This window comes from Streptopelia decaocto (genome assembly GCF_964273445.1).
Source record: "Streptopelia decaocto genome assembly, chromosome: Z".
Classification (NCBI taxonomy): domain Eukaryota; kingdom Metazoa; phylum Chordata; class Aves; order Columbiformes; family Columbidae; genus Streptopelia; species Streptopelia decaocto.
The window spans coordinates 45,552,014-45,573,225 of record NC_138657.1 but is presented as its reverse complement, the minus strand read 5'-3'; the positions used below and the strand labels follow the sequence as shown (position 1 = coordinate 45,573,225).

The 21,212-nt window shown below is 40.9% G+C and overlaps 1 protein-coding gene across 1 annotated transcript; it reads right to left on the bottom strand.

The window, feature by feature from the left end:
• Window positions 1-206: 206 nt before the first annotated feature.
• SLC25A46 (solute carrier family 25 member 46) lies at window positions 207-20,534 on the bottom strand. The gene is made up of 8 exons (XM_082074309.1): window positions 20,182-20,534; window positions 18,182-18,224; window positions 15,602-15,659; window positions 15,030-15,107; window positions 14,230-14,330; window positions 11,269-11,325; window positions 10,737-10,794; window positions 207-4,666 (listed from the first exon to the last, which is right to left on the bottom strand). The coding sequence occupies exons 1-8, from the start codon at window positions 20,432-20,434 to the stop codon at window positions 4,088-4,090; spliced, it is 1,227 nt and encodes a 408-aa protein (XP_081930435.1). The 5' UTR covers window positions 20,435-20,534; the 3' UTR covers window positions 207-4,087.
• Between the last annotated feature and the right edge of the window lie 678 nt (window positions 20,535-21,212).

Sequence of the window (21,212 nt, the reverse complement as noted above, 5' to 3'; positions counted from 1 at the left end):
TGATGGTATATACACCCATTGATCAGGTGACTTGATTTGAAGAGAAGATGTGGATGCCTTTTCTTTTTCCTGTTGAAAAATATGTAAGAATAAGTGGCTTTTTAGTTGAGCTAGTTTCTGGCTTAAAACACTTTGTTATTTTAACTTCTCTTTAAAAATACTCTTCGAAAGATAAAGACAGAAACACACTTCCAAATGAAACCCCCCATAAATAATAATGTTTGGACATTTCTACTTTATTAATATGTTGCAATTGAGAACATTAATCGTCAACTTTGGTTTATCCGCATTTTTTGGCAATTTCTACATCGCATTTTCAACATTGTTGCTTTTCCACCCTCGACTTTTGATCACAATTCACCAAAGTGTCTATGGAGAAGCTGGATTGCTGAAGGTAAAGAGCAAATTATTCCATTAACAAAAAAAAAAAAAAGAAAATACAGTTTTATCCGACTTCTTAAAATCAGATTTGCTTTTAAAACACAGATGCCACGGGTTCTTGATTAAATGAAGATCTTCTTCTGCTCCTGCTGGAGATATGTATTGTATCTTCTAAAACAAAACTAGACAAATGGTTTATTCACATTTTGCTACCACCTCTCTTCCCATACAGGTGAGGGAATGCTGCCATTCTATGCTGCTCTCAAGTCTCTTACCAACAACCACACAGTCAAAAAATTTAGTGTGTAACCTCTCCTCAGATATCATTGAAATAGTTTGAAAGTGGCCACTGCTAGCTTTGAATTATATAAACAAAAATCTTAGAGCAGAGCAAGAACTTGCACATAAATGCAGAGGCAGGCCTCGTTTACATCATGTGCCTTGATTATGTTTGCAGCTGAAGGCACATATCCAGCTGAATTACCACCCCAGATGGAACAGGCAGCTAGAAGGACATTAGCTTATACATTTGCTTTGAACTTGCTGCTAAATTCAGAAGAGCTAAGAAAAGCATACGATTTGATATTGAGTCCTACTAATTCTGCATAAATCTAAAACACACTGCACATCTGCAGTATTACAGACAGGACCCAGAGCTAGATCAGTTCTTGTGTGACCCAAAGCAGATCTGCTATTATAAAAGGAATGAGCATGGCTGGAACCTTGCCGAACAAGACAGTACTCACACCAACACTAGATCTAAAAAGCTCTGTTCCAGCACAACCAAAAGTCAAGTTTGATCTGTAAATGCAGTCTGTGAAACAACGCAGACAGATAACTGCAATGGTTTCCAGCAGGCCTCATAGCCCAGTTTCCTGCCTGTCTACTGTCAGTTATTGCACATCAAGGCTTGCCTTTTAAAAGGCATGGGTATGAAGCCAAGTAATTCTTCACTGAGTGGGAGCATTACACTGAGTCTGTCTTTCCTCAGTAACGTTTTTCTTACTGAAATCAGATCTCTTATTTAAAAATGAAAAAAAAAAAAAGTCATAAAAACATTGTACGAAAAAGGAATTACACTTGTATCGTAGAGTGCATAAGAATTTTTCATATTAAAAAAAATTAAAAACTTGATTTCTACACCAATTCAATATTTTGTAGTTTTCCTGGCACCTCCTGCTAAAGCCACCTATTGATCACTCATATGAACTAGAAATTGAGTACCTAGATTTAAGATAGAAATGAAACTCAGAAATAAATTAATAGTACTCTTATGATTTAAAAGGTTAAAAAAGACATTTTTTTCACTCCACATTCATTTACATTTTTGTATGGGCAAAAATAGCAACTCTGGACAAAGGAGAGTATTCTTTTGGAAAGTAAAGCTAGTATACATGAAGAATCAAAACATGTTCATTCTAACTGATGGGAAGAGGAACAAAAAAGAATAGCCCAAAGCAAATGGCTTTTCCAAGGCAGAACAGTTGCTGTAAGTTGACAGCATTCCTTTTCACCCTGCTTAAAGCTACAGATCTGAAATTCTGGCACAGAAGTGCAATTTGATGCACAATACCTAGTGCTGCTCTGACAACTCGCAATCTTCCCTCCTGCAGAACATACAAAGACATGTCTTCCATTCTGTATGACAAAATACCTTCCCTAAAATCTTATTCCTAGAAAAACATTATGGTCAAATTTCACTGATAGATCTGCAAGTGTTTGTCTCCAACATGCACTTAGTTATGACTTCAGGCAACTGTGATAGAATAGTTGACTTGGGTTGAATTTAACACCTTTGAAAAGGCTGGGTTTATGTATTAAAAGTTGGAATTAAAAACTTGACTGGACAAGGGCACAATCTGGTCTGAAGTCAATTTTATCCTAGCTTAGAGCTGGAATTTTGGACTAGACAACCTGCCAGGATTCTTTCCAATGTGGATGATTCTCTGATATGCCTCTCTTCATATTCACAGAAACTTTTAAAATATAAACCAGGAACTGAAAATTTTACCCATGTTTTTGCATGTACTTTAATTCAACATAGTTTTGCACTTAGGAAAGCTCAGTAACTTGACAAAGCCACTGTGAAGTCTATAAAATAATGTAACACACAAATCGGGATTTGTCTACATGCCTCGTCAGTGAATTATTTCAAAATATTTACAGTGAATTCTCATTTTATTTCATTGCTTCCATTCTATACACTAAATTTGCAGTTGACAGTATTTCAAAATAAAACCAATTACCGAGTTTCACTATACTTTCAAGTTCAACACTTAAGCATTTAAAATACATGAAAGTTAGTTTAACAGCAAAGCAGACCTGCGATTTAAAGTCAGAACTTACGAATAGCAACACTTTTTCATTATTTTGCCATGACTGCTTACCATGACAACTATTATACAATGACTAATTATTAAAATGCACATCAGTTTACAATATTCACAAAGACAGATTTGTCCTATGAAAGTGTGAAAAGGTAGCAGCCTCTCATAATTTAAAAGCAACTCTCCACATGTTTGTTTTATTTGCTAAACATCACCCCTTTTCACCACCACCTCAACTTTCGTGATATTTACTGATGAATCAAAGGACTAAGTTAGAATGATCAGAACTTATTTTCAGACTGGAAGTATTGATTTACTAGGGTAAGAGGACAAAAACGGTAGTTTGCTTGCACTTAAGACTTAATTCTGCTCCACAAAATATCTAATCCAGCAGAGACTTTACACGAAGGACAACTGTGCTAAATAGTAAGTAGATAATTGTGTACACACCCCTCTGATCTAGCAAAAGATAAACTATAGAAACAACCAATTATTTTTTTTCTGCTTTCCATACACTTTGAACATTGATACTACATAAATTTGTAAGATTATTCTACTCTTACATGAAGTAGCAGAGTAAAACTAAACCCTGAAGTTTTAAGTGGAAAGATGACTAAAAATGGCACTCACACATGCACACACCAGTTTCTAATTAGCTTTATTCACACACTTTAGGTACTGTAAGCCTTGCAAACAAACTGCAAGACAGCCAGAACCGCATTCTGTGCAACTTTTCCAAAATGCAAGTTTGTTGTGTTTGTTTGTTTGTTTTTTTATACAAAGCAAGATTCCTCTTCATCGTCTTCTGCCACACTGCAGCAAAGTAAGAAGTCTTCTGTGTACCTGTAAATTATGACATTTATGTCTACTTAAGTTCCCTCCTTTTACAGTTTCTATTTTGCTTCAGCTCCATTAGCAGTGAAGTTTAAAACATTTTTAAAAGATCAGTAAATGTATCAGTCTCCCACTTACAAGTTCTTACAACTTATGAAAAAAGATTCCTTTGAACTAGCTAGCAGTCCAAATGAAATATCAGATCTGATGTTTATAAAGCAGAGATACAAATTCATACCCATTCCTTATGTCAGATAACTGGTAAGAGGAAAGGTAAATCCTCACTCCAACCACGTCTGACATTTGATCCCCTTGTTTATAACTACACATTATATATTCATTTCATGTGTACAATTCTATATTTAAACAGTACTTATTTAATTACACTTAGGAATCTATATCCCCATTTTTTAAAACAAGTTCTTTTACAGTGTAAAGAGAATCCACAGAGTGGCTTCTTCAAACTTAATTTTCTAAGCTATTTTAAACAATAATTAGGTTAGTAGTCAATCACGTCCACTGTGCTAAACCCACACCTGAACAGATTAAGAGACATTTTGAAGCAGTGTTGCATAAATAACTTTGGTAAGCTGTAAAACTGCCACATGCAAGGTATACTGTACAATAACAGCTCCAAATCCTTTATAAAAGCCTAGCATTCCCTCTTCTCGTTTTATAGTATTTATGCAGTCTCTCATACCCTCATACTGAGTATTGATCGGAAGCACTTCATAGCCAAGGTCTGTGTTGTCAATTATTGTGCGTGTCCCTTGAATATGAAGACGGTGTAAAACTGTCTCCAGTGGGTAAAGCATGACATCAGCACAAAGGCTAGCAGCAAAGCTAGCAATAAGTTCTGGAAAATATGCATCCAGCATACTCTGTACAGAAGTGGAGCTCTCAGTTGGAAGGTTGTGGGAATTATCCTTTTTCAGAACAAACAAAACAATCTTCTGCACGATGGAACTGATGACATAGTGAAGAACTCCATGAACAGCAGTTGGTAAAGTCAAGACCATTAGAGGAAGGAGACGCTTGCTATGGGGTACTCCCATGCCTACAACTCTGCCGATTCCTTCTTTCACACAGTCCAAGATGCCAGGATTATCTCGAATGATTTCGCTCTACAAGCACAACAGAATAGTTACAACTTGTTCTGCCCACTTCATAACCATGCTGACATCCACTCTGACACTTTATCACTGCTGAACTTTATGAGAGAGTTAGATATTTGTATGCTATCCTGTCTACACAGCTACAGTGACATTCATTACTCTAAGACTCTTGATAGCATTCAATTGAACTTGCTTTTAAAAAATGAACACATCTTAAAGAGTCTTTATTTAATGTACATTCCAGTTATGTATGTTACTACCAAAGAAATCCAACTTTCAGGCTACTGCTGAAAGTATCAGTCTGCAAAACAGTCATGTACTGAAAATGCCTACTTCTGAAGCAAAATGCCAGGCAGTGTTTAATTAAAAAGTCCTTTCCTTTAAGGACTTGAAAGTGCATAGTAAAGACTCTCATAACTAAAGTTGAGTTGAAAGACAATTTTAAAGTTGAGTTGAAAGACAATAAATTTGAGTTTAATAGATTCAGCTCTGGACATTTCTATTCCATTATTTGCATCTAAAATAGCATTCTTCACCCCTGCTGCAGCCCAGAAAAAAGATTATTTTCACTACATGAAAAAAAAAAAATTAAGAGTCCTCTTAGAAGTTATTTACTCTGTTATATTCCACCTATAAGTGTAGGATTAAGCTAAAGACATTTTTCTCCCCTTTTAATGCTTTTGCAAATTCAGTGTTTTATCGTCTCTGTTACATCCAAAATCCAAGATTTTGGAATCCTCCTTAATGCCCAAGTCTCTGAGTCCATGCTGGCTGTGTCCTGATCTCATGCCAGTACTCTCCTCAGTACCCTGGGGAAGGACAAACACTCTGCAAAACCTTCATGGTTCACCTGTGCAGAGTATATACTAGTTCAAATTCTTCAAAATATAACATTGTTTCAGACTGTAAGTACAAGTTAAGCAACATAACCCCTACAGAATCCTCTTCTCCCTCCTATCACTGCAGTCACTGTGCTTCAGAACCGCCCTTGCTTTTGTCAAACACGCCACCACGTGGTCTAAAATGTTAAAACCAGAAATGCGACACATCAAAATTTCGACCATTTACAGTTATTTTGCTGAAATACATTTACTTGGAGAAGTATGTAAAACTGATACTGTGAACAGTATGGTTTATCAGAATTAATACAATCAAAATAAATATAAAATTGTTAGTAACAAATCCCACAATCTTTAACTTCTATAGTTTGTTATTGGTCATTGTCAATACTCAATTACTACACTGGTGCCCGCGGCCCCACCCCTCCGCGGTTTCAACACCAAACAGCTCCCGCAGTCTCAGCGCTGCTCTGCGGGACTCGAACCCTGGGCTCAAGCGATCCAACAGGCTCTGGCTCCCTGCACAGCTGGGACAACAGGCGCACGCCACCGCGCCCGGCGGCAATTACAGAAACATGGTGGGACAGTTCACATGACTGGAATGTGGTCATGGATGGCTATGCCCTTTTCAGAAAAGACAGGCCGGCCAGGCGTGGTGGTGGAGTTGCTCTCTATGTGAGAGAGCAACTACAATGTACTAAATTCTGCCCAGGAGCGGATGACAAGCGAGTTGAGAGTGTATGGGTCAGGATCAAGGGGCAGGCTGGCAGGGGTGACACTGTTGTGGGCGTCTGTTACAGGCCACCAGATGAGGCTGAGGAAGTTGATGAGGCCTTCTATGGGCAGCTGAGAGTGGCCTCACAGTCACAGGCCCTGGTTGTTGTGGGTGATTTTAACTTCCCTGATGTTTGTTGGAAGGACCATTCAGCCAGCCAGCCACAGTCCAGGAGGTTCCTCCAGTGCATTGATGAGAACTTCCTCATGCAGATGGTGGAGGAGCCAACCAGGAGAGGTGCACTGCTGGATCTCATCCTCACTAACAAGGAGGGTCTGGTCAAAGCAGTAAAGGTTGAGGGCTGCCTGGGTTGCAGTGACCACGAGATGGTGGAGTTCAGCATCTCGTGTGGCAGGAACAGAATAGCAAGTAGAATTGCAACCCTGGACTTTAGCAGGGCTAACTTTGGCCTTTTCAAGCAATTGCTGGGGGAAATCCCATGGGCAAGACTGCTTGAAGGTAAAGGGGCCCAAGATAGCCGGGTGGCATTCAGGGATTGCTTCTTCCACGTTCAGGATCAGAGCATCCCCACACGTAGGAAGTCAAGGAAGGGAGCCAGGAGGCCTGCGTGGTTGAATAGGGATCTGTTGGGTATGCTCAAGCAGAAGAGGAGAGTTTACAGGTCATGGAAGCAGGGGCTGGCCACTTGGGAGGAATATAAGGCTGCTGTTAGAGGATGTAGGAAGGCAGCTAGGATAGCCAAGCCTCCTTAGAATTACAGCTGGCGAGAGGGGTCAAGGACAGCAAAAAGAACTTTTTCAAATACATAGCAGATAAAACTAATACCAGAGGCAATGTAGGCCTACTGATGAATGGGGTGGGTACCCTGGTGGCAGAAGATACAGAGAAGGCAGAATTACTGAATGCCTTCTTTGTCTCTGTCTACTCTGCTGGAGGCTGTCCTGGGGAGCCCTGTACCCCTGAGACCCCGGATGAAGCCAGGCCAATGGAGGAGCTTGCTTTAGTCGATGAGGACTGGGTTAGGGAGCAATTAAATAGTCTGGACATCCATAAATCCATGGGTCCAGATGGGATGCATCCGCGGGTGCTGAGGGAGCTGGCTGAAGTCATTGCTGGACCGCTCTCCATCATCTTTGCCAAGTCTTGGGAAACGGGAGAGGTGCCCGAGGATTGGAGGAAAGCAAATGTCACTCCAGTCTTCAAAAAGGGCAAGAAGGAGGACCCGGGTAATTATAGACCGGTCAGCCTCACCTCTGTCCCTGGGAAAGTAATGGAACAGCTTGTCCTTGGTGCCATCTCAAGGCATATCAAGGATAAGAGGGTTATTAGGGGCAGTCAGCATGGCTTTACCAAGGGTAAGTCATGCTTGACCAACCTCATAGCCTTTTATGAGAATGTAACAAGATGGATGGATGATGGCAGAGCGGTGGATGTGGTCTACCTTGACTTCAGTAAAGCCTTTGACACAGTCTCCCACAGCATCCTCACAGCTAAGTTGAGGAGGTGTGGTCTAGACAGTAGAGTAGTGAGGTGGGTTGCAAACTGGCTTAAGGAGAGAAGCCAGAGAGTGGTAGTCAATGGTGTGGAGTCTAGTTGGATGCCAGTATCTAGTGGAGTGCCTCAGGGGTCAGTAGTGGGGCCAGTATTATTCAATATATTCATTAACGATTTAGACGAGGGAATAGAGTGTACCATCAGCAAGTTTGCTGATGACACCAAGCTGGGAGGAGTGGCTGACACGCCAGAAGGCTGTGCTGCCATCCAGCGGGACCTGGACAGGCTGGAGAGTTGGACGGGGAATAACCTAATGAAATTTAACAAGGGAAAGTGTAGAGTCCTGCATCTGGGCAGGACCAACCCCAAGTTCCAGTATAGGTTGGGAAATTCCATATTAGAGAGCAGTGTAGGGGAAAGGGACCTGGGGGTCCTGGTGGACAACAGGATGACCATGAGCCAGCACTGTGCCCTTGTGGCCAGGAAGGCCAATGGCATCCTGGGGTGTATTAGAAGGGGGGTGGTTAGTAGATCGAGGGAGGTCCTCCTTCCCCTCTACTCCGCCCTGGTGAGACCACATCTGGAATATTGTGTCCAGTTCTGGGCCCCTCAGTTCAAGAAGGACAGGGAACTGCTGGAGAGGGTCTAGCGTAGGGCAGCGAAGATGATTAAGGGAGTGGAGCACCTCCCTTATGAAGAAAGGCTGAGGGAGCTGGGTCTCTTTAGTTTGGAGAAGAGGAGACTGAGGGGTGACCTTATTAATATTTATAAATATATAAAGGGTGAGTGCCACGAGGATGGATCCAGGCTCTTCTCAGTGGCAAACAATGGTAGGACAAGGGGTAATGGGATCAAGCTGGAACACAAAAGGTTCCACTTAAATTTGAGAAAAAATTTCTTCTCGGTAAGGGTGTCAGAACACTGGAACAGGCTGCCCAGGGGGGTTGTGGAGTCTCCTTCTCTGGAGACATTCAAAACCCGCCTGGACATGTTCCTGTGCGACCTCACCTATGCGTTCCTGCTCCAGCAGGGGGATTGGACTAGATGATCTTTTAAGGTCCCTTCCAATCCCAAACATACTGTGATACTGTGATTGTCCTCTTGCAGCAGAGGCATATAAAGTAAACCTGATAAGCCAAGTTGCCTCCCTGCACTGATTAATAGAGCATAAATAAAATCTTCATAAGTGCTATCATTACTTCTGCTGTGTTTCTAATAAGAAAGCTCCTTATGATGTTTCCAGTAGCTGGAGAATACATTTCATACATCATATATACCACTGTTCAGTACAACGCTTGCACACAACTGCACATAACTAAGCTTAAAGCCCTCAGATATCAGTGGAATTATTTTCATAACCAATGCTCTAGATGATCATCTGCCTAAAAGGCTGGGGGAGATGCTGTTTCAGCTTTTTGATTGTTTTCCTATTAAGCTGCTTTCTAGCAAAGAAACTTTATTACTTATTTTGCAAACAGAAGATAGGCTCTAAATCATATTCTCTTTTATAATTTATTGGTAAAGATTTTCACATGTCCAACAGCACAGATAACAGCCTTTCAGACAAAAAACTACAAGCAGCAAGATGCCTGAATAGAATATTCCAGTCTGTGGCCTGCTATGAACTCAAGAAATATGAACAGTGTTCTACCAGTGTTTCTTGTTCCATGATTAGGGCATGTTTGGGGTAAAGTGATTCCCCAAGACATTAAAGAGTTCCCTAAAACAGCTTCCCAGCATCAGACCAGTTAAATCTCCCCAAGGCTTCCACAAACTCAGAGGTCCACTCAGCCTGGATTCATGGAACATTATTTTCAAAATAATTCAACAGCAGAGAGGAAGAGGGTTCCTTAAATACAGAGTAACTTTACAGAATGTGAGTTTGTTGTTAGGAGTCAATCTACACACCCCCATGCACAGACATTTAATCTCACCTGCCCTGTTAGTCCACAATGTGGCCAGTTCAGACAGGATGGCCTTCCTATCTTTTCCTTTAAGTTTGGATCCTCTGCACAGAGCAGAATCCTGTCCCTTAAAAGTACCTGCCTCTAAAGTACATGCTGAAACTGGAAACTAAAGGTCAATCTTGTTTCCTGCTTCTCCACAGAAAAAGCACCATTTTGTAGACATGCAGCAGTAGTTCAACTGTAGGTTTAAGCAGCTAGATCTCAATCAGCCTTCCCAGTACTTACAACTTGTCTATGCTATGAATGAAAATTGTTATTTTGATGACTGAATGACATGAGAACACCACCCTCCACATAAGAGCTCACTTTACAGTCAGAGTTTCATTAGTTGTACAAAGATACTATCATGTTAATTAAGAGCAACTCATTATACAGAGATAGCTGCAAGAATTACCCTGGACCACTTCTGCATAGCTAAACCCTGTCTCTTCCTCTGGAAGGAGATGAGACAACTCAGAGAAAGACAATCTGCAATACAGTGCTATGGGTTACTCTGTGCAGTCATAGAAAAAGGTAAGCTGTATCTTAAGTTACAGATCCAGATATCTCTTTCCATGGCTATGGAAGAACTAGATGAAAACTTAAAAGCAAAAAGCTGACTGAATGAAAGCAGTCCTGAAATAGTAGAGTTCAGCATTTTAGGAAAGCAAAGCTGAATTACTGGAAAAGCTTTATAGCTGTTACAGGGGAAGGGATCACTGCAATAACTTGTGTAGCAAGACTTTTAAAATGGTTACATGAGAAAAACTTCCCTTACGGCTTGTCTGCTAGAACACATAGACGTAACTAGTACTTGACAATGTATTCTGATCATCTATATTAACTGTCCTTTCTAATTCCAGACTTAGACTTCAGTTAGAACAACTAACACACCCTTCAGAGTGAACACTATCTCAGTTAACAAGTCATGCGGCCTCAGGCAAAACAAATGCAACAACTGCAACATAAACCTGAATCCAAAGCTAAAGACTCACTTCTCCATATAACCATATCAATAAAGAAAATAAGTGTCTTTTGAAATGTTGCAAATATATGTAAGTTACCTGTACAGTTTCAATCAGGCTTGCAGAATAAAAAGGCATTGCTATCACATGTGTTAAACTGTAGAAATTAACAAGACAAGAATTAAGGTCATGACAATACTACAATTTTAGCCAAATATGCACCTCAAAGTTGTAAACTCATTTACTGAGTCATGTCTGAGAGAAAATTAACAAACCATAACTCCATTATTAAAATACACATCAACAAGTTGAGATAAACTTCAGTCGCAGGTTCTGATAAATTCTATTTCCATGTGACCGGACTGATTCAGGTCTCTCAGATATCATATTTTAAACACGAAAAGAATTTAATATTTTAAATTAGTTATATTTCGTACAGACACAGGGATCTAGTAAGAGAAAATAACCTCTGAAAATGGGTGTATGCAATCAGTTTGTATAAAAAAAAAATCAAAACTTGAAAATTATTATTAGCAGCCTGTCAAGTAATCACAGCTGCAGATTAATGTAATTTAGTAGTTTTATTAACGTTTAGATAATAAGACAAAGTAATAACACATGCTATACTTACCCTTTGAGTAGAAGGTGTCCGCCTATCTGCCTGAGGTTCCATTTATGTGAGAGCTCCCTAAAATTAAAAGTATTTACCTTAATATGGATAAGAACCCTTAAAGCTAACCCTTAAAGCCATTTTCAGGGAACACTGGATTATTTTAAAATCTCAGTAGTTTTCCTTTATCAACATATAGTTGTTCCTTTCCTGAAAACCCAAATCACATTCTGACACAGGCAAGTTCAAATAAGTACAACAGGTCAGATTAGAAGCTGCACAGTAATTCTGTACAGACTTAAGTGTTTTGGCTTATGACCAATCTTTAGCATATCTTGGCAAAACAAAAGAAAATCTGTGTGTTTAACACAAAAGTGATTTAAAAAACAAACCCTTAAAGTAGCGTGTTGTAGTTACACACTTCAGAATAAAAACAGTAAATGTTAACTACACTCCGCTTGACAAAAAATGTAATCCCACCTAGCTCAAGATAACATTGAAATACCAAATGTGTTCACCATACATTTGGTAAATGGCTATAAGGTAAAGATATTTCTGCCTGAAATGTTGGACACACTAGACCACACATTTTTAATAACAAACCATAAAGTGCTCAGCTTCAGTTCTTGCCCAAGAATTGCATTCACCCACTGCCTGTAGTTACAACAACTCTAATCCAAGGAAACCCTTTACTCTTTCTGAAGAATTGTGTGTTACTAGTAGCTATCACTTTCCTAAATACAGGATGTCTCAAAAAGATGAACACAATTTCAAAGCACTAGTGATTTCAAATTGGGACCATCTTTTTGAAACACTCTGTACATGGGTCATTCACTAAAGATGAATGGAAGATCATTTACAATCACTTGTTTTGGACAATTGGATCACATCCAATGAGCTATAATTCTTAAAAGATGTGGAAAATGAAACCAGCCAAATGAATGTGTGAAAGCCTAACCTGTCAATCCAGTAAGCATAACTATTTCTGCAGTGGGAGAACAATTATGGAGTGAGTTTGTCTAGTACAGAACCACACTGAACTTACCACAGTAATGTTAACAATAATTTCTGGGCCATTCTCCTAAACCAGAGGATTTTTTTATGCTATTATGATATAGAATTGGAATTGACATCTCAGTTTTTGTGTTCTTTGGAGGTTGATAATGTACTTAAACAACCCTTTCAAGCAGATTTGCTGGCACTGCTGCTATAAGCAATAACCTTAACCTCCCTGGGAAGCCCAAACATGCACACTACCATTGAAAAGGGAGAGCATCCAGTAGAAAACTGCACTTGGTGTTGTATGTACCAGACAACTATTTTCGACAGAGCACTTCCCCAATTCAGTTCATTTTGTGAGCATTCACATACTGTGCTGGCACAAGGATGGGGCTAACACTGAGGAGGGAATGACAAAGTACCACCAAAAAGGATTGTTTCTACTGCAAGCAGCAGCAGCTTACTTTTCAAACTACTGAACAACGGGCCCACAAGAAGAAAATCCTTGTTCACAATGGACAAAAAAATCAGAACTATGAAAAATACTATATCACATCTCACAAACTTAAACATCCTCTACAGCAGTGTTTAAATACAAGAACAAATCCCACTCAGAGGAAAGTATGTGCCTGGGAATTTCAGTTACGTACAAGACAGAGCTGACCAAAAAGCTTAAATACACACTTCACACAATTTAGGTATGAAATGCTTTTGCTAATGCTTTTGATGAATGCCAGAACCTACAAACACTTATTTTTATTAATATGCCCTGCATGCATCAAAATAGTGGTCTGATTAATCCTGTCTGTACTACTTATGTTTAAATCCAGGTCCATTTCCATGTCCTGTCCACACATTAAAAATGGGCACTTGTCTCTTCTGAAAGTTAACACTATTCTCAAGCCCACTTGTCCATTCAAACTTAACTAGCCTTAAACCCAGCTACTTGCCTGCCTCCCTAATATACTTTTCAAAACAGGTCTTCACTGTTTTACTGTCTTCAATGTATGCCCTGCAACTGCTAAGTATATTTTCCCAACTTTCAATTATCACACAGTCTCCTTTCATTTCAGTAAAAGTTTCAGTTACTTTATATAACAAACTCTCTCACACAACCTGCTTATTCTTAAAATAGCTGTAACAAAACTGACAATACGTATTATTACAGTTGTCAACCCTTACTGTTAGCTCTGGATCATTACAAAATGAAAAACTGGTCTTCAGACAAAAATTCTTTACCAGACTTGTATTTCAAAGCAGAAAGCCATAACAATGTTTCACCATCATCTAGAGTTATAGTCCAGCATAAAAAGTAGGCAGAGTCATAGAACAAAATAAAAAAATATTACTAAACTACTATAGCCAAAGATGGACACAGTATAATAGAGTGGTGAACATTTCTTTAAATGAAGTCACTCATTTTAAGTGGTATCCCTTTATTATGAGAAAACAAACCTGACAGCCACACGGACTCTTATTTACCATGTCTTCTAATTTATTAATGTCAGTCATCCTGCTCTCTTACCTAGCCAAAACAGTGAAAATATTCAGCAAGATGTAAGTGCTGGCTCATTAGACATATAAGTTTTCTGTATTTAAATCAATGAAACCAGGACTTTCTACTTTAGACATGATATATGCTAGTAACACACAATACTAACTAAAATGCAAAAATAAAATCATAAATTCTTTTATTACAGTGGAATTATACTGAAGATCAACTTGCTACATTATTTCTATTCTCAAACAGGCAGGCAGGCAGACATACCAAACATACGGAGCTCCCAGAAAGAGTCTCTAGTTTTTTATTAATTACAAACTTGTCTCTGCCACGAGAACCACACTGTGCTGAAAATATCTATTCAATGTCTGACTGTTCTAATCAAGTACAATGTTTCTATCAGACTTCTATTTCTAACACTTTCAATATAAGTCAACAACTGATGATCAATTTGTTAGAAGTAGGAAGAAACAATGCAATACCTTGGCAAAGGTGTAAATTCACTCATGATGCCTTCTGTTCCCAGGGTGATGCCCTGAACAATGAAAGTGCTGCCCATTCCTTTCCAGAGAGCTCTTGGACCCTGTATTTTGAAATACACAACATATTTTGACTCATGTAATGCAAAACTCTTCTCATCTTACTGATTTTTATAAAATCTCAGCAAATTCAGACCACACAGGGCTACCATTCAACCATTAAACTTCACTATCATCAAATTCAGGGGACAACTAGCTTTTTGACTCTGAAGCAACTTCAGTTTTTCAAGAATTTTGAACAGCTGACAGCAATTTTGGAGGCATATCTCTCACTGTTAATACTCTGCACTATAAACTTAACACCATTCTCTACAAATAAAATGAGCCTGAGATGTAAAGCATATCCATAAGACATCCAGAAAGTCTTTTTTTATTGCCTTCAGACCTGAGTTTCAGGATTGCCTTCCCAAGCAGAATAGGAAATTCATGCAGTACTATCTTTGGAAGTAATTTGGATAATCTCTTTATCCACATAATTTTTTCATTAGGTTTCTAAAAAATACTTTATTTTCAGGAACCTTTTTTTTCTAACATCTGCTAATCTTCCCCATTAAATGCTATACTACTAAAAAATAAATAGTTTACAATGATCTTCTTGAAACATTTCTGCGATCATAATAACAACAATATCATGCAATGGCCATGTTTATAACCACCAGTTACATAAAGAGTTAAGATGTCAAGGTACATACATGCTATAGTAACCTTCACTGCTCAGATACAGCCTGACACCAAATACTGACCTGTGTCTTATTGATGCTGTACATAATATTGACAATAGTAAATGGAGTGAGATGATAATTCCGAGCATGGTAATTAACCTGTTAAAAATACAAATAATGGCTGTTGTATAAAAACATTTGAAGACATTACAACCCTAAAGTAAAAAACACTTCAAAAACAAGGTCAGCTAAAATGAGCAAAATATGAATAAATTCTTACTGAAATTTAGGGAAACAGGCAGAAGTTTTAAGTATTTTTATGCTGAAAATGTAAACACTAAAGCAAGAATAAACCAGAAAACACTGGAAACCAAGCATCCTGCTTGTAAATGGGGATCTGGAAGTTGCTCTTCAGACTTTGAAACACTTTCTTGCTGTAATTAATTTTCCACTGCCTGAATGAAATTAATAAGAAAGTTCAAGAAAAGTCAAAGTTCAGAATGAAAAACATGTATGCTACAAATGAAAAAAACAAACACAGCAGCATCTCCCTAAGAATTGCATAGCTTCCTTGTATTCTACAGACTACGAAAACACAGAAATATCATAGTACACAGGAGCTCAGAGTGGAAAACGTAATATAAAAGACATACCTGACACTGACGACGTAGAACAATGCAAGGATGTGCCAACACATTTTCTGTAAATAGGCTTTAAAATAAAAGTGTATTTAAAGCATGAGAAGCCATCATAAATTTACTAGAAAAGGCATGTTTTTTTTTCTCTAACATTAGACCAGTATTTGGAAAAACTACATATTATCTAGTAAATTAATGAGACTTTTTGCATGGCGACCTGATAGCCTGGCCAATACTATAAAGGAAAGATTATTAAAAAACACCTGACACATACATCCACTGTGAAAAAGCCCCCCCCCGGCCCCGATACACAGTGTGTATGTATTTTTATAGGCAAAACAATGTACCCAATTTCTTAAACTCTCCCTCTGCAAAATATGAGGGAACAAAACAAGCCAGAGCCAGAATTATGGAAGGATTAGTTTCCAGTCTCATGTTAATTCCACGTACCACACTATTAATCAAGAGTCCCTTTAGCATGGCCAGAGGATTGGTACAAACAGCTGATACTTTTTTTTCAGAAAATACTACTGTCCAAAACCAACTTGCTCTTGACCTCCAGAAATGGTATTTGAATCAAACCTTCATAGGTAAGTTCTCCCAGTTCTAAAGTTGGATTTACGGTCACAGCCATGCAGAGGAACTTTTCATTTAATCTCAAAGTGCCTGAGTAATCAGAGTACTTACCTGCATGTGGTTCAAACTCATGATATGGATTAGAAAAGCAAAACCTCCAAGCTTTGTCTAAGCATCCCAAGTAACAGTTCTGACCACCAACCCACAGGATTGTCTGTCTCTTACGGGGATTTTACTCTGGATACACAAGTACTTATTCGCACAGAAAAGTACTGAGCCTGCAGTTTCATAACTGTCAAGCTAATTAGCAGTTTGCTACTACCAAAACAGGTGAAACTTTCCCTGTATTCCAGCTGCAATCTACAATGCCCTCCTGGTAGCCAACTCAACTAACCTCACCAAAGGTAACTTTTTCGTGTGTGTTTTCTACAAGACTTCTGACTTGCACATGTTCATCTGACAAGAGATGTGGTACAAACGCCAAAGCAGGGAGAATTGCTATCAGCAATGACACAATGTTGATCAGGTTGCTTTCCCAAACCACAGGCTCATTTTAGTCCTGGGGGCCATGGTGCTCAGAATGTGGAGAACTTTGTCATGCTTGGTTAAATCAAAGCATATATTCATAGTTCAAAAGGACAACTGAGCTATGCTAACATGTCTCTGCTCCTGAAGTAGATCAATGTCTTCCTGCCTTATGGCTCCACTTTTTTGCTGTAACTCTCCTGAGCTCATTCAGCTTGATATGGCTGAGAGAAATCAAGCAATTCCTTACAACCTGAGGGGTGGGGGAGGGATGGGGACAGGGCAAGGAAAAAGTAGTTGTTCTCCTTCCCCCATCAACTCTATTTGAACTGAACTAAGGGTTCTGAATAATCAAGCTGAGCCACTGCAAGGGCAGCAGTGGGAGAAGAGGGACAGGCAGTTTAATGAGATGCGATGATCTAATTCAGCAAACGCATTACTTGCAAAAAATGTTCATTTCTAGTACTTTTTCTTTACCCCTTTCCTCTACGGTTCAGTTAGCTGGTGTCTGCTGGCTTTCACAGCTAGTCAGCTCCCAGGTAAATCAACCTAACTGAAACAGAAAAAAAAACCTCCAGCCCTTTCATTGATTTTGTCTTCTGTATAAGTGAGTTAAAAGTAGTTTTGATGAGCATCAAGTGTGATAACACTGGAGTAGGGAGCAGGACAGGCTGGTGGTCAAGTAAAAGGTCCTCCTTTTTAAGTAGAAGTACACTAAAGAACCTCAATGAACAGAACTTCCCATGTCGGTCTGTCTGGGTAAGTGACACAAGCACTCCCATGTTCTGAAGCCAGAAGCACTTTTCCCTGAAAAGTCTCACATTCAGGTCAACAGAGAGTAAAATTTTGTTTAGTCCTAGACAAAAGCCCTAAATCCCACCCTTTCACAAGTTGCATTGGTATGTTGGCCAAGAAAAACCTAATCAGGTGAGTGTGACTCAGCAGGCATCCTACAAAAAAATCCTAAACTTGTCATGATCCTTACAGAGGACAATTCAAACTTTAACATGCTCAGTAATATTTTCAAAGCCACCACTTTCTCAAAAATACTATCAGCAAACAGTGTCACCATAATAAAGAATAAAATGCCTATTCGGCCACCTGGCTGGATAAATATTACTATTCAAGTATATTATCAAAGTATCCTGGAAGACATTTTCACCTTTTTAGGAAACAATTGCATTACTTAAAAATATTAAAACTGGCAAACTTGAAAACAGTTTTCTGGTGTTATTTTAAGACTGCTCTGGTAGGATACACATACCCTGAGCATATTGTACATAAAACTGTTTCCTATATTCAATGCTAATTAAGTAACAGTTCAATTAAAGAGAACAGAAACATACATGGATTTCAGGTAGTACATTTCTAAAGGCGTTTCTACTGCATAAACCCACTGGCATAAAAACACAATACAAAAGTGTATATAGGGATCGTAAGACAATTACAGTTTTACCACTTCATTATAACTGAAAGTTATCCCACAACTCTTACCTTGCAAGGCCAATACCAAAGCCTGCAAATCTGTTCAACTGCTCTGAAAAAAAAAAAAAATGAAAACAGATCATACAGCAGTAATAATCACAAAGTGGGAGAAAATGCCACACAGATGACCTGAAAAACTAATTTTATACTGTGCTTGCTTCAGAAAATTACAGGCACTAAACCACAACATTTATCGCAACTCAGCAAGAGAGGATATAAAAAAATTATTCCCCCGGGAATATTTGCACTTTGGACTGCCTTTGAGTTTGTACATATTTTTATAAATAAAATTATTCTTGTTTTAAAACAGCTACAGAGGAAAAAAAAAAAAAAAGAGACAAGGTGAAGAGCAAAACAGAAAATATTTTAATACCTAAAAAATCTAGCTGAAACCAACCACTGAAAGAGTTAACATGCATGGCAGCATACAATGATTTTGAAACATACATTCAGACATCTGGGGTGAAATCAACTTTAAGAACACAAACAATAAGAAGAAAGAAACTTTGGGAAAAGTAACACAAAATCCCACTGATGGTGTAACAAACATCAACATGATGCGATTCTGTCAGTTGCTTCTCTCTTTTGCAAAAACCTAGTTACTACAGAAAATGTTAAAACTGCAACAAGAGTGATGTGCTCAATTCTCTGTTGTCTGCAACCAGACAGGCATTTACACATTGGGAATTATCCGCAGATACTTAAACAAGAGTATCCAAAATGTAAAGGCAACTGAAAACTAATGCTCAGCCCTACAATGTACAGCGTGCCAGCAGGTTGTAAGCATGGGCAATGCCAATAACTTTAGTGAAGTTCCACATAGACATGACAGGCCTCCTAAGAGACATGACAAGACTTTCCACCTGCAGAAGCTGGACTCGGTGACACAGCAACTCTTTATCAGTCCTCCAAAATGCAGAATCAACATACCTTCCATGAATAGACAGCAGAGGGGGGGCAGGGGCTGCAGCCCAAGTATCTAAGAATACTTAAGTAGTTAAGCTCTAGAGTAGTGCTTGTATGGAAGAAAGTCCAGCTAAGGGCTGTACTCATTATAAGACCTGAACAAAAACACCACACTACAGGTTAAAAAAAAGACGACTCGCTCATTAATGCAATTCAATTTCAAATAAATTACTCCTTCATAAAATTTTGATACTCAAGTGTATATAAACTGCTCCAGAATGTGCTTCTAATTAAAGGAGACAATGTTAAGTAACTTAGATTTAGCAAGTTTCTCTTAATTTACCTCAATTTCACAAAGACATAAAATGATATTATACTTTTGAGGGTTTCTGCTCTGTTTCCCAACAAATACTAGAAAATACATGGACAGGGTTGCTTCCTCAAATTCTACCAGTTCCGCAGTTCCTCACTGTCATGCAGGGAGGGAGCTTTTACTTCAGCAGTTTATACCATAGCCCTTGTACTTTTTCAACAAAGCAATAAAGTGGACAGAAGACACAAAGCCTGAAACACCGACTAAATAACAAAACACTGACGAACCAACAAAATATACTGTAAGACCCAAGGTACTTCCTGCCCTTACAGAACATGTTTATGCAGGACACCGTTTACATGGGCAATGGGGAGCTGCGTAACTAGAAGCTGCAGGCTGCTTTTGGCACTCTCAATCATATTTGCATTTCACTACGTGGTGCCAACACAGCGAAGCGGTCGCTGGAGTGCAACAGGCGGTGCAGCAGGTTCTCCTTCGCCTAAAGGACTTTTTTCCCGGCGCTTCAGCACCGCCAGCGAGTGGCTGCAATGCGCGCCCGGGCCCGGCGCGTTGGAGGTCAGCGCCAGCAAACCCGGGCGGCGCTCGAACGGGCGCGGCCAGGCCGCGGCACGGCCCATCGCCGCCGCCTGCTCGCCCTCGCCCGCCCCGGCGGGTCACCCGTTAACGGGCGGCCGCGGCGCCGCCCCGGGAGGGCGACAGCCAGAAACAAGTGAAGGACAGGCGGAACGGTGAGAAGCCAGCTGCCCCGTGGGGCCGAGCCCTCCCTTACCGGCGCCGGGGCCGCCCGCCCCAAGGTTGGGCTCCTCGTTGAGGCTGGCGCCCCCCAGGGGGGTCCCCGCCCCATAAGGCGGTGTCTTCTCCCCCCAGTGCAGGTTGCGGCTGCCGGGAATGTCGGGCGGGCTGGTTACCCAGTGGCCCAGCTCTGAGGCGCTGCCGAAGGGCCTGGCGCCGGGGCCCGGCTCCTCCCGGCCGCCCCCGCGGTAGCCCAGGCCGTCGAAGCCCTCGGGGCGCCGCGGGTGCATGGCGGGAGGCGGGCGGGGAGGGCGGGGAGGGCAGGAAAGGGCCGCGCACAGCCCGGCACCGGCCGCAGTGAAGCTCGCGCACAGCCGTCCCAACCGCCACTTCCGGCCGCGACGGTACGGGCCGCGCCCTGCTGAAGCCAAGGGCGAGGCCACGTGATCGGGAAGGAGGCGGGGCGGCGGCCGGCTGGGCTAATAGCGTCCCTTCTCCTACCCGATCCGGGGAGGAGGGAGGCGGGCACTGCGTGCTGGGCTCAGCGGGGAGGGCGCGGCCCTGGGTCGGCAGCGGCGGGCGGGCCAGGGCGCCCCCTGCCTTTCCGGCGGGCCGGCCCGGACGACTGGCGTGTGCTCGAGGAGGGGAGGAGGGCTGGTGCGTGTCCCTCGTCCGGTTCGACATTTTCCGAGGGCTAAAGAGAGCCGTGGCACTACCGCGGCATGCTGGGGACACCTCGGCCAGCATAGCTTCCAGGCCTTTTCCCTGGTGACCTCCCACCCCAGCCAAAATCAGTGAGACCCAAGTGCAGGGGCTGCCGGGCTCCCTGAGTGCAAACTGCATGGTGGACCTGGGAGCTGGGGCTGTTAATTGTGTTGACAGTGCTTGCAGGCCTGGGCGACCGCCCCAGGGGAGACAGGGCTTGAGCCTGGGCCAGAGAGCAGTGTCTGCCTGGCCTGACCGCCCACCCCCGGCTCCCCTTCCCTGTGCTTCCCCTCCTCTTGTTTAATCTCCTCTGCAAAATGCTGTTTGTGCCCAAAAGTGGGCACAATCACCAGTGGGACTGTA

Excerpts from the sequence above, each read along its gene's own strand:
- SLC25A46 (XM_082074309.1), bottom strand. The coding sequence starts at position 20,434 with ATGCACCCGCGGCGCCCCGAGGGCTTCGACGGCCTGGGCTACCGCGGG. Across the intron at positions 10,795-11,268 it reads GGACACCTTCTACTCAAAGG|TTTAACACATGTGATAGCAA; the intron begins GTAAGTATAGCA and ends TAATTTCTACAG. Across the intron at positions 4,667-10,736 it reads GCCTGATTGAAACTGTACAG|AGCGAAATCATTCGAGATAA; the intron begins GTAACTTACATA and ends TTGTGCTTGTAG.